At 40.2% G+C, this 13,094-nt stretch overlaps 1 protein-coding gene across 7 annotated transcripts in view; it reads left to right on the forward strand.

The window, feature by feature from the left end:
- The window catches only part of CERKL (CERK like autophagy regulator), a 291,588-nt gene that overhangs the window by 118,236 nt on the left and 160,258 nt on the right, over positions 1-13,094 (forward strand). For all 7 annotated transcript variants that reach the window (XM_075608917.1, XM_075608915.1, XM_075608912.1 and 4 more), the window contains one exon: positions 6,506-6,648. In XM_075608917.1, coding sequence (XP_075465032.1) covers positions 6,506-6,648 — 143 coding nt within the window. The remainder of the gene's footprint in view (positions 1-6,505; positions 6,649-13,094) is intronic.

Consider the following 13,094-nt stretch of genomic DNA (forward strand, 5'->3'; position numbering starts at 1 on the left):
GGGATGACATTTATTGCTCAGCCTGTGAGAGGGATCATTTAATAACAGCAGAATCAGGTGTTTGAAAAAAGTGTGATTTTCATACGAAGTATTCATTTGAGGCAGTGATATATTACGAGTGTTAAACGTATCTGTGTCGCTAGATCATTTTGTCACATTGTAACTTCCTAGCATCATGGGAGAGTTGAAATAATGGAATTATACTGATGTCAATGATATCTGAAATGTCCTGAAATAAACATTACCACTACTGTACAGTGTCAACATGACTACTCGCCATTAACTTTTTTTTTTTTAAACGTATTTAACTTCAATATGCTCTTCAATAATAAACGGTATTTAAAGCACAAGACAGAAAAGAAGTGTACTCACAATATGTAGGGTATAGCAAGCCTTTCACAAGATAGCTTCAACATCTTAAGACGTACATCTACATTAACAGGGCTGCATAAAAGGTCAAAGCAATCATTTAGATATTGTCATGGGAGGAGAGGGGGGTTGGCCCGGTATTAAAGGGGTTACACCCCATTTGGCCACCCCCTGCTCTCACCTGGGAGGCGAGGGGTTAACTGGAATGATGTCCAGTACTGTAGTTATGCCCCTGCTTCAGCACCAAATGTGTATCCCCCTGTGAATATGTAGTGTTCCCATTCCAGTGTCTGCACCAACACATACACTGGGATCTATGCGGGAGGGAAAGGGTTAATGTTAATTCTGTGTTTATGGCCCTTTGTCCCTTTTCCCGCCTTTGCAGGCTCCATTTTCCAGTTTCTCCATAGGTCGCCATTGGGGTTCAATACAATCCTATAGAGATTCCGGCGATTTGGGCCCGTTTCCTTAGAAGACCTGCAGGTGGCGTTCGAGAGGAGGAGCGGCGGTTCTCCATTGAAAGTCAATGGAGCCACCCATTTCAATGGGGATCCCTGGAAGCCGACCTCCGGAGACGAGCTGGCAGCCTGCCAAACCGCAAGGCAACATTGTCAAAAAAGAGCTTTGATCGCGCAATTGGCGTGGGAACTAGGGCCTCGGTCAAGTTCACGGCCAATTGGCGTAGGAACTTTTGTTCTAGGGCACCCAGAAATAAAATTCATTTTGCCCCTAGATGTTAGGCACCCCCTCACTTGACCCCAACAGGGTCCGACTAGTAATGGCGGCGAGAACAGATCGCGCCGGCCAGGAGGGTCCTACCATTGACCGTAATGGCAGAGAAAGCCGCGTGGCTTTGAAACGGCTAAGACAGAATGAGCAGAAACCTGGACCCCGTAACTCCGGTTCTGTTCAACCTACAGGGCTGAGATTCGGTCACCATGTAGTCCTAGTTCCGGCAGGATTGCATGGCAAATAGCGACCCTCTCGGGGCAACAGAACGGAGTCAGAGTAATGGTAAAGTTTAGGTTTCTGCCATTGACTTGCATGGCAGAAAAAAGCCACTTTTGTAATGTGCTTTTAAACTATATTTTTGTATCTCTGGTTCTGGGGGTCGTGGAAGGCTGATATTTGGCCACTATGGCAAGGGTCCTGCGGCATGAGGACCTGGCAAATTTCAGCCCGCTCAGACCCACAGAACGGATTATTTTAATATGTGTAGATATTAAGATATGTATTATCTTGTGGGTCTGGTATTCCTAAGCCTGGGAAAACCAGAGGCCAAATGGTATGTTAATGCTCAGGGGGGAGACAAGTGGTCTACAATAAGTCCCCTGATCAAAGGCTCCCCCACCTTGCTTGTGTATGCTGGAACAAAACAGAGCAGGACATGGGTGCTTGGGATAAGTGTTGTGTTTCACACCTTGGGACAAAAGTTTTCCTGTCCCAAGCAGACTTTCAGACGCCGGTCTTGTGGGAGGGGGGCTAGGAAAATGAGCCCCTGATTAGAATAATGTCCAGCCCTGTGGGCAGGTATGACTTTGCCTCTCAAGTGAGGTGGCAAAGGGTCATTGGGTGGAGGTAATTGATGGCCAATGCCTGACACCCTCTGTGAACGTATGGGGCTGGAATCCTATATAAACCAGTGTAAACCCTATACCCATTGTCTTTCGTGTCTTTCGTGATGTCTTCATTTGAACCTGTATTGTTGAATTAATTGCCAATCCGGTACCTGATTGCTTCATTGTCCAACCCTTAAGTAAGTGTCTATTTCTTGTCTGTTATTTGTATCATCTTGTGTGTTCTCCTTCTTTAAGGAATAAACTATATTTATTATATCTAAGTCGTGTTCAATTCAACCCAGATATTTGGTGTATATTATACCCTGTCACTAGCTACCGTGACAGATATCCTGTGATATTGTGATTGGGAGTTATCAAGAAGTTATTTGTATGCATCGTTATGTTCTTAGAAAGTGGAAGGTCATTGAGATTTCATTACTAATTCCTCTGACTTCTGACCGAAGTAAGAGCCAATTGCACCACCATGATAACATACCCCCTATGTTAGTATTAGTCTTTAATAGGAGGAACTAGTCATCCATTAATCTAGAAGAGACCTGATATGAGCACTGCTGCTTTATGGTTCCCCAGGATCAGTACAGCAGTCTCATTAGCACTTGAAGACTACTGTACATCATGGAGATTTAGCGATTACACGTGCAGTGCAGGAACTAAAATGGACACCAACAGTGTCATTGTCAGTGAGCTAAAGAAGTCAATAAGGAGGACTTTGCTCTGATACACATCATTCGCCTCATTGAATGGCTGCTGTGGACAGAATCTGCACGTTGGGTATAAGCAAAAGTATAAATATGTTGCTTTAAATAGCCCAATCCCTAATACTTAGAATTAAAAAACGGATTTATATTTTAATACCACCTCTCAACAACAGTTTTAACAATGATAACAAACTTTCTCCATTATGATATGTAGTAATCTAACAAAGGTTCATAACACAGCACTCCAGAAACTCCATGTGGTTATGATACTTTTTGGCATAAAACAAAACAGATTCCCATTTCCTCCATGAAAAATAATGGTTTCCCTTCAGCATAATTGTAGTTGTTTAATTCATTGTTATATGAGATATAAGGAAATTACAAGGGTGATAAATATTGCAGAGGCTGTTTTGTATTTTTCTGTGTTTATATTCAACGCTTTTTGGGGTAAAATTGTATTTTCAATATTTGTGAGTCACTGGCATGGCCTCACTTCAAACAGCTTAAATCTTCCCTGAAACCATTTGTAACAACAGCACAAAGCCAGTCTGCTCAAGCAATGATCGAAGACATATTTATAGGTGCAGTCCCACAAAGCAACATGCACTAGAGTTCCAGTAAATTGAAAGCACTCATTCACTTCTATTTGTAATCTTTTAAAGAACTTGAGATATTTTTTAATAGCTTTTAACAAGTATCATGGAATGCATACAGTAATGCATAGGCCTATATATACTAAGCGTAATGGCTTCCTATTGGTCCACATGACACAGGGGCTTTAAAAACCAGCACCCTAACCAGCAAGAATCTCTGTATCAGGGAGTCCTGAAAGCCGGAAATAGTGCGTGTAAGGTCCTGGGGCCGCCACTGCTACCCATCCAGTTTTTAAAAAAAAGTGTGTTATCGGTGGGCTGCTGCTTTGACAGAATTTCTTCTGCAGTTGTGTACCCTCTGTGTTAGAAGTATTTATGTTGCTAGATAATTTTTGTAACATTGTATCTTTCTGATGTCTATAATGATGTCTACAGTACCTGGGACTTCCTGTGTCATAAATCAGGGGTGCTCAACTCCAGTGCTCAGGACCCCTCAAACAAGTTAGGTTTTAAGGATATCCCAACTTCAGCACAGGTGGCTCAAAGACTGAGCCACTCATTGAGCCACTTGTGCTGAAGCTGGGATATCCTTAAAATCTGACCTGTTGGGGGGTGTTGAGGACTGGAGTTGAGCATCTCTGTCATAAATTACAGCACCAGAGGCACCATGGCAGCCCACTGTTCAACTTTATCTAAATGTTAATAACTTCAATATACTTTAAAAAAAATCTAAAAAGAAAAACAATAAACTATGTTTGGTTGTTTGTTTGTAAAGAGCCAAATAAGAACACAACATTTGTGGGGATGTAATTAACAATATTAAAACAAATATATGAAGCTCGTCAGGTAAAATGAGTAGCTGAAAATTTAAAGATTGTCATAATAAATGTGCTGTAGTTTGTTGTGTTTTCCACATTTCAATTTTTGCATTGCCACATCACATTGAAAAATCAATTACCCATTTGGAAGTTTTGAAGCCTGTTCCAGGTAAATTGATGAAAGAATTGCTATCGATACAAACCACAAGAACAATGGTTTGGCAACAATGAAGTCATTTAGCTGGGCAGCAGGGAATGAACTCACTCAGAATTGCATTTATTTGTTGCTGATGTTATTACTGTATGCACACGAGAAATGGCTTTGATCTCACGGAAAGGTTGTCTATACTGCAAAATTGAAACATTCATAAGTTGGCCATTTGAAATGGATGAATAGATCAAAGTTAGTAATGAACATCCAGAACTGCTGAACCGCAATCAATTGTCTTTTTACCCTCTGGGATAGTACTAAGGTTTGCACTTCTTTAGTAGACATAAGTGTGGTGGCAAATTAACCTGAGAAGATTAGGGACTTTGTTTCTCATTATATTGCTTTCTACCATCAAGCTGTTACACTGTACATGTTGCCCTGTGTGTTACTTTATTTAATCTCCCATGTTGGACAACTGGGGATGTAATCACATTACAGTCGGATATTGTAGTTGGAAAAAGGTGTTGGTTGCCACGTCATATTTTTAAGGGCCGGTACAAATACAAAAAGGCACACAGCACTCAAAAGTAGAATATAAAAAAACCTCCTGTTTCTCAAGCTTTAATGGTAAGGGCCATGCAGGCTGGAAACATTGCTTTTGCCCTGTATTGTCTTTCAGTATTATCTTCTATTAAAATGTAAGGGTTTTTTTTCAGTTCTATTTTTGAGTGCTGTGGACTTTTTTGTATTTTTACCAGTCTAGTATTTCTTGGGAGTGCTGTTGGCACTCCCTAGCCTTACTTGCACCAATTTTATTTTGAACTGAACACACGTTGTAAAGGTTTGTCTTGTTCTGGGAAGCCAATCTAATTGGAGAGTTTTTTGTTTATATTACTAAAGACTCATATATGGGCTACCTAACACAATCCCACTACCAATAATTCTTGCTCTGGTCACAAGCAGAGTTGTTAATTGGGACATCAGCCATGGCACGGAAGTTAACAGTTGCCTTTATTTTCTAGTAATATAGAGGAGTAGAATTGTAGTCCATTCATGGAGTTTAGCAGATGGGGAAATTGTTTAAGTGCATATTTGTTGTGCAAGTCTAATAGGAGAATGTCTTGGTACTGTATATTCCTCTCCCTCAATAAACATTAAATTCCTCTGGCCCTTAATGGGGATTTACATACACAGTCAGCAATTTAGCATGATTTTGGAGTTGGATTATTCTGTACCAAGTTACTACTTTAAGCAGCATTTTATGTTCAATTCTTTTCCCCCCCCTCTAGGTAGGAAGCAGGGGGTCTCCGGGGCTGAATTGCATTACTTTCAGCTCCGTTGACCCCCTGCTTCCCGAGATACTTACCTCTGTTGGTGCTGCCGGCGTTTCATGGAGGTCTAAATCAGCCGTGTGATGCTGGCAAATACATCATAGCTTCCTATTGCCTCTCATGCCACTGTAGATTTAAACCTTCATATTGTTCACCCAGCTGGGGATAGTGCGTGTTGCAGCAGTTGTTTTTATAAAATAAAAAAAAATAAGACATCAATTGACATCCATCAATTTAAACTATTAAACATGTTGTTTTAATTGGATCAGTTGATCCAATGCTTTTAATACTTTTTTGTTTTAAACTTACAGTTCATAATTTTTTTTATCATAATCTCATTGTCCGGGGTAGCGGGAAGAATGACATCTGCTATGTAAGCAACAACGATCCGAGCCTTTTATTATTTTAGAAATATGTTACCTTGTATGTGATTTGTATTTCAAGAACAAGTTTGAAATAAATAATGTCTTCACAAAGAAGCAATCAGAGAAAAATTGTAAATAAAAATGCATGCAAGTAATTGCTGCTTTTGCATATTAATGATAATTAGCAGTACCCTAAATTATGACTTGATTTATGTAAGGTTTTTATGGCTGCCTCGCTCCCCTATAATTTATAGAAATTAATCAGAATGTCATGACTGATTATGAAATGTATTGTAAATCACAGAATACTGTAGCAGAAAAAAGGAATGAGCAATGTTTCTATTGAGAGATCTTTGCTTCTGCATGTGAGACATCTTTAAATATTCCCATTTTGTATACTGGGTGGAGAGAGGTTGCCTCAATATAGCTCATGCCTTACAGCTATATTAACCCATTTCAAATATTGTACAAATGAAAAAAAATTCATCATATTTCATAATGTTTACCCACCTCTATTGTTCCATATATTATGAGCTATAAGTATTGTAACACAAGCTTCTAAATAAAATAAAGTAATGGAAAAAAAATCTCTTTGCACAGAATAGTATGTGTCGGTGGTGATGGATCAGCCAGTGAGGTTGTCCATGGTCTACTTCTCAGAGCCCAGATGGATGCTGGGAGGAATACGGACTCTATCTTCACGCCTGTCAGAGCACCACTTCCTCTTGGCATAATACCAGCAGGTGAGAAATCCTATTTAGATTTACATACAAATCAAATCCTCCTATTATTTAGCACAGAACAAAGTACTTGTTATATACAGTATGATTGAAATATTATGTTTCATAATCTTAAAAAAATAATAATAATAATAATGTTTTGTAGTGTAACTTAAAATGCAAGAATATCTTAATTACATCTGTTTCAGCTTCCTTATCATTCCGGAAACACTATATCCTGTAACACTTTTATCTGTATACATTCATATTGTGTCGTGCTCATCTAAACCAAATATAAGTGTTTTTGCAGGTATTAGATTCTTAAAAAATGGAAGTAACATTATAATAACTGAGATTCACAGACGAAAAACCATTTAATTGTTAGCTGTTTGACTTTCACTTGTCATTATAGTTGCTTAGAATTTTGTTGCATGTTTATGAGATGGAATCGCTCCAACATTTCACTCCATGAAAATTGGACATGCTGAGGTCACGGTTTCTCTTCATTAGTATTTGTTCTCCAGAGACTGTTGGTGAATAGTTTTACATGACCAGCATAAAATATGACTGACCCCAAAGGAAACCATTTCAAAGGTTGGTACAAGCTCAAGCTCCTGTTGTTAATATTCTCTCCAATTACATCGAAAACATAGAAATGAATGGCAGTTTAAGCAAATGTATCTATTTATCTGCATCTCTCTCCTACTAGCTTCATCATTTAAAGTAAAAATAAAGAAATCATGTTTTACAATGTTTTTAAAAACTAATTTGTTTCCACCATAAAATGTAGAATATAAACAAGTGATTGGCAAATATTTGTACCTACTGTACATCTCCAGCTTAGCATATAGCAGTTTCCCGTCTACTGATTATTAGCATTACTAAAGGGGAAACATTTTTTTATTTTATACCAGTTTTTCTTATAGAGAGAGACTTTGATAAATTATTCCTAGCGCTGGCTGAAAAATTATGCAACCCCAGTTTCTGTTCAAAGAAAAAATCCAATAGAAAGCAGTGGTGGTATTTACACCAGGATTGCAGCCATAGTACTAGAAGAAATGACCCACTATTTAGGAACAGTACTGTATTTACTAGGTAGATGACTACCATCTTGCCCTAAATGTGTGTAACAAAGGGCAACTGTAGTGGGACAGTTATTAATGCACACATACTATATATCTCAAGATGAACATCACATAATTGGATGTTTTTTATGTGGTGGTGTTTATTTTCACTAATATTGTATCAGCTTTATGGCAAGAGGACTAATAAATTACCCCCATATCATGCTGAAATGTAACCTAAATGTTTTTTTACCAGGGCATAGAGCAGGGGTTCCCGGCTTTTTTTTATATTGTACACACCTGCTAGAAAATATTTTCTCTGCGAACCCCTATTTGATCAATCTTATTACCTACCTCTCATCAGACTGATGCTAATAAAACTGTTTGACCGATCCCAGGCAGTATAATGTCCTGAGCTGGTGAGGGTAACACACACTTAATAAGGCCCCAAACTACACCTCAGTGTGTGCAGATAGCATGCGTGGTATAACTGTCATTACTAGGTGAGCTTCTAAAGTTACACCCCATAATGCCTAGCTACTATGGATGCAAAGCATTGAGGGGAGCGACTTTGGAAGCGCCTGTTGTAATTTACACTTATACCTCCCATACTAAGGTGCAGTTTTGCAGTCCTCACACAGGCTCAGAAACCCACTATACTACATGGGAGCCGCCATTGCAGATTTTCTTTTGATGAACCTCTTCGAGACACCTCACGAACCCCGTATTGGGAATCACTGGCATCCTCTCATTGAAGCCTTTGCTGTGTGTATTATAGTACAGTATATGCAAGTGACAATGCTAGGTAAAAAACATATTTTAATGCTGTTTTCTGTCTACCCGTAATCAAATTAAGTGTTGACAATGTGCCTCAGATGTGCTAATTAAGCAGACAGAACCTAACTGTCAGGTGACTGTTTAGGCCCATATAAACCCAGGTAGAACAGCTTTAGTCTGCATGCAGCATATATCCAAGTGGCACATTATAAGTGGCAGGACTACTGAACAACTCAAGTTTAAAAGGAAGGACAAAAGAAGTGAGGAAGTGGACACCCCCAATTGGCCCTGATTCCTGCATTTGAACTACGCTGGAAAGGAGGATATCATCTATACCAGACTGCATCATTACTGCTGTGATGCTGCCTTTACCATTTATATTTGCTGTGACTTCACTTCTTCTCAAATTATGCACTTCTTTTTACCAGCTTCATTATGTCTCCAACTCTATTCATATATCTCCATCTCTCCTTCCTTCATCACTTCTCAGTTCACATGAACTCCTTTCTTACCTGCGCCCTCTGACACCACACAGCTATATCACCTGCACTAAAAAACACCCCTAGAAATCATCCTCACACATTCTCTTTCTTTCCATGCTTCTCCTCCTTGCTTCTGGGGATATCTCTTCCAATCCTGGTCCCTGCCCTATTCCTACATGCACTCGTCCTCGCCTGCCAATTGCAAACTCTACTCCCTCTGGTGTCAACCCCTCCAACCTCATACCCATCCCCTGCCACCCTCCCTCCTCTCTCCCTTTCTCCTGTGCTCTTTGGAATGCTCGCTCCCTTTCTAACAAGTTCCTCTCTGTACATGACTTCTTTCTCTCTCACTCTCCGCTCCTATTTGCTATAACTGAGACCTGGCTCACTCAGTCTCACTCTGCTCTAGAAGCTGCCCTCTCTTATGGTGGCCTTTCCTTCTCCCACACTCTGCGCACTGATGGCAGGGGTGGAGGCGTGGGGCTCCTGCTCTCTCTCTGTCGTTACCGAACCCTTCCTATTCCTCCATCTCTTGCTTTTCCCTCCTTTGAGGCTCACAATGTCCAGATTTTCTCTCCTCTCCATGTCCATGTGGCGGTCATCTATCGCCCACCTACCTCTACTCATCCCCCTTCTGCCTTTCTCTCTCACTTTGAATCCTGGCTCTCTTTCTTCCTCTCCTCAGACTCCCCTGTTCTTCTCCTTGGGGACTTCAATTACCACATTGATGACCCCTCTCTCCCTTGGGCCTCCCGCTTTCTTTCTCTAACCTCTTCTTTTGGCCTTCAACAGTGGACTGCAGCCAGCACCCACAAGGATGGCCACTACTTAGACCTGGTTTTCACTAAAAACTTCTCTCTATCTGATTTCTCCATTTCCCCTTTTCCTCTCTCTGACCATCACCTCATCCTCTCTATCTCGCTTCTCCCCTTCTCCACCTCCATCTACCCCCCGGTTCTGCAGAAACCTGCGCTCTATTCACTTACCTGACTTTGAGTCCACTTTACGCTCCTCCCTCTCCTCTCTCAGCTCTGCTACAGACCCTGACAACTTGGTCAGGAACTACAACTCTGCCTTGTCCTCCTCTCTTGATCTACATGGCCCGCTTTCTCTCTGCCGCACTCGCCCTTCTAACCCTAGACAATGGCTAAATTCCCACACGCGCATGCTGCGTTCCTCCACTCGTTCCTCTGAACGCCTCTGGAGGAAATCTCATACTTTCGCAGACTTTCTTCACTACAAATTTATGCTATCCTGTTTCAACTCTGCCCTCCTGCAAGCTAAACAAGCCTACTTTTCTTCTCTAATCAACATGCACAAGTCTAACCCACGCCGACTGAAGGAAAACCGCTATTCCTCGCCTTGGCTTCAGAACTGAGAGGAACCTTTCCTCTGCCAAAAAGCTGAAGGCCTTGTGACTGGATACACAATCTGCACCGTTTGCAGCAGACTTCCCGGGAAGCTTTCATGCCCTGTCACTTGTTATCTCCGATCTTTGTTGAACTTACAGGCCCGGGAATACGAAAGAAATTAAACGTAACGCAAGCCAGGTTTCAAATCCTTTGTCTCAATTTATTACTCATAGGGTAATGACTTTTATACAGAAAATAGAAGATATTGGTTAGAGGCGTAACATAGGCGTAACATAGGCGTATCCTGGATGTGTCTTGGGCGTAGCTTTGATTAGAGGCGTGATTTAGGGGCAGGACATATTAGTGGCATGATTTTGGGACGTGTTTCTCCCAATACAAGCAATGTCGGAATACATAGCTTATTCATTGTCTGTTATCAAAAGAGACCTTGAATCTTTAGCAACTAAGTTTTACTATTTTACCTCTTTCAGAGAATCAGTCTATTATATTCTAACTAAAAGAGCAGGAGACTGACAATACAAAAAGTATCTTAGCAATATCCTGAGCAGGAAGAAAGGAAATGTAATTTGGCAGAAACTGAGTGCATTTAGGAATTATATTTCAGCAAAAGGCTGACTACAGAATCTTAACTAGTTATGATCAGACAAAATGGATGCTTAACACAAGTGCAGATTCTGGTCTGACATACTGGTCCTAACAATTCCCTCCTTTTTGTTCTCTAAAAGAACAAATACCCTTACTTGGTACTCTTCTCTATGACTATGGCCTTGTAGTAACCAATAGAGACATATATATATATATAACATTAAATATTTCTATAGACTAGAAAATGGCTTACATCTCAATATGTCACATAATTTAAGGGTCAGCTATTTGTGAGAATTGGTGGGGGCTAATTTCCGCTAAGAGCGACTGCACAAACATTCTTCTTGCATGCATCTTTCATACTGCATTTACTCAGAATGGCAAAACGGACCAAGATGACTGCTATGGTCAAAATGGCTGACTTGTGATCCTTTCCTTGTGGTTGACTCACGGCCCTTGGTGACTTCCCACCTTCCTCATATCCAGTCTTCTCAGTCCCCCCATATCCTTAAGAGACAGTCTATTTAAAGAATAGAACAGTTAACCATTTCATAGTCCTGATGGACCAAGATGTCCAAGTTGTGCATAACTTCATTCCTTTCTTTTCCGGCCATTATATCAGCCCAGTTGATTTCTTCTTCAGTCTCTTCTTCTGGGGGACTGGCGACATCATCACCGCAAAGAGGCATAGCGTCGGTGGGAGTTGCAACGCACTTCTGGATCAGAGTTTTGCTGTACTTAACACATAGAGAGCAATGAGTAGGACAAACACACACATACAAAAACATTCGCTAGCTTCGCTCAAAGCAAATCAATCCAACCACCAAGTCCCCATGGTCCCTGAATCCTGGATAAATACAGAACATTGCGCTTTAACTAGGGCACATACATGCCCCTCCCTTTGAGGCTAAAATATATATATATATAGTCTAGAGCTATTTTATTCTGTAGAGCCATTAATTTAAACTAAACCTATTCTTGGTTAAGTGAGTAAATGTCTGTGTTTGTATGATTGAGGATATCCCTGTAAACCTGTCATACAGTAACCCAACTCCTACATTTGGGAATAAATTCCCCGAAACTTATTCTTCCCATAGACTACTTTTTAGCACTTGTGTATTGGGTGTCTCTCTTTTGTTTCTAACTCTACCTGTGAGCAATTAACATAACCGTGTGATTGACTGATAAAACATTCTCCCACCGGGATATCATTCTGCAGGGAGATTCTATTAACCTATAAATCCAAACAAAATAAACAGAGTTAAACAAATAATACCTTATACTATTTTGTCATCCTTATGGGACGCCACTTACACAAACATAATGGAGCATATACATTGTAACTGAAAAATAATAAAAACCTGTAAAAATAAAAAGTTCAAAGTTCGTGTGTTGAGGCCTGGACTTTTTTGCCTATGACCGTTCTCCCTTGATGATTAGTGGTCAGAGAGTATTGTGTCCATCAAAACACTTATTTGCAGGTGCTATGTCTTTGTCTTTATTAGCTGTTTGTGCCTAGGCTGGCACTATTTTGACGTGCGTGATGTGTATCCATGATGATAAGCACATTTTTACTGCAATGCTGATGATGAGTAGTATTTAAATGGCCTTTTCATCTGGGATGAAGAGCGTGCTTGCGTAGAAAATACTTGACCATTAACCCGTCTCGCGTAGGTGCACTTTCAGCTTTAACCTGTGCCAAGAAAGACTCAAAAATATATATTAGTTGCAGGCAATACTTATTAATTGTTTTATTACCAATAACATGGTCCTTAATTCGTTACTTTGAACTACTGATGGTCATAACTCATCCCATAAGTGTCTCATAGGGAGAAAATTTATACCTAGAAATAAATTCTTGTATTAATATGGTTACTACTATTGTTAGCATTCGCATATAAACAGAGATATCCCCTATTAACGCTCCTCAAATTTTAAACTAAGCAACCAATGTGGACTTGACTTTGCTACAATCCAAGTTCCTAAAACTTGGTACCTCAGCCTGTGCCAAACCAATTGCTTCCATAATCAACTCTATCCTGTCTGCAGGCCATATCCCTAAGACCTGGAAAACTGCCAGAGTTGTCCCAATCTTCAAAAATGGGGACAAAAACACTGTCTCAAACTACAAATCAATCTCTCTTCTCCCAATACACACTTACTCTCATTCATACCTAACTGCCATCTGC

This window comes from Ascaphus truei, chromosome 7 (genome assembly GCF_040206685.1).
Source record: "Ascaphus truei isolate aAscTru1 chromosome 7, aAscTru1.hap1, whole genome shotgun sequence".
In the NCBI taxonomy this organism is placed as follows: domain Eukaryota; kingdom Metazoa; phylum Chordata; class Amphibia; order Anura; family Ascaphidae; genus Ascaphus; species Ascaphus truei.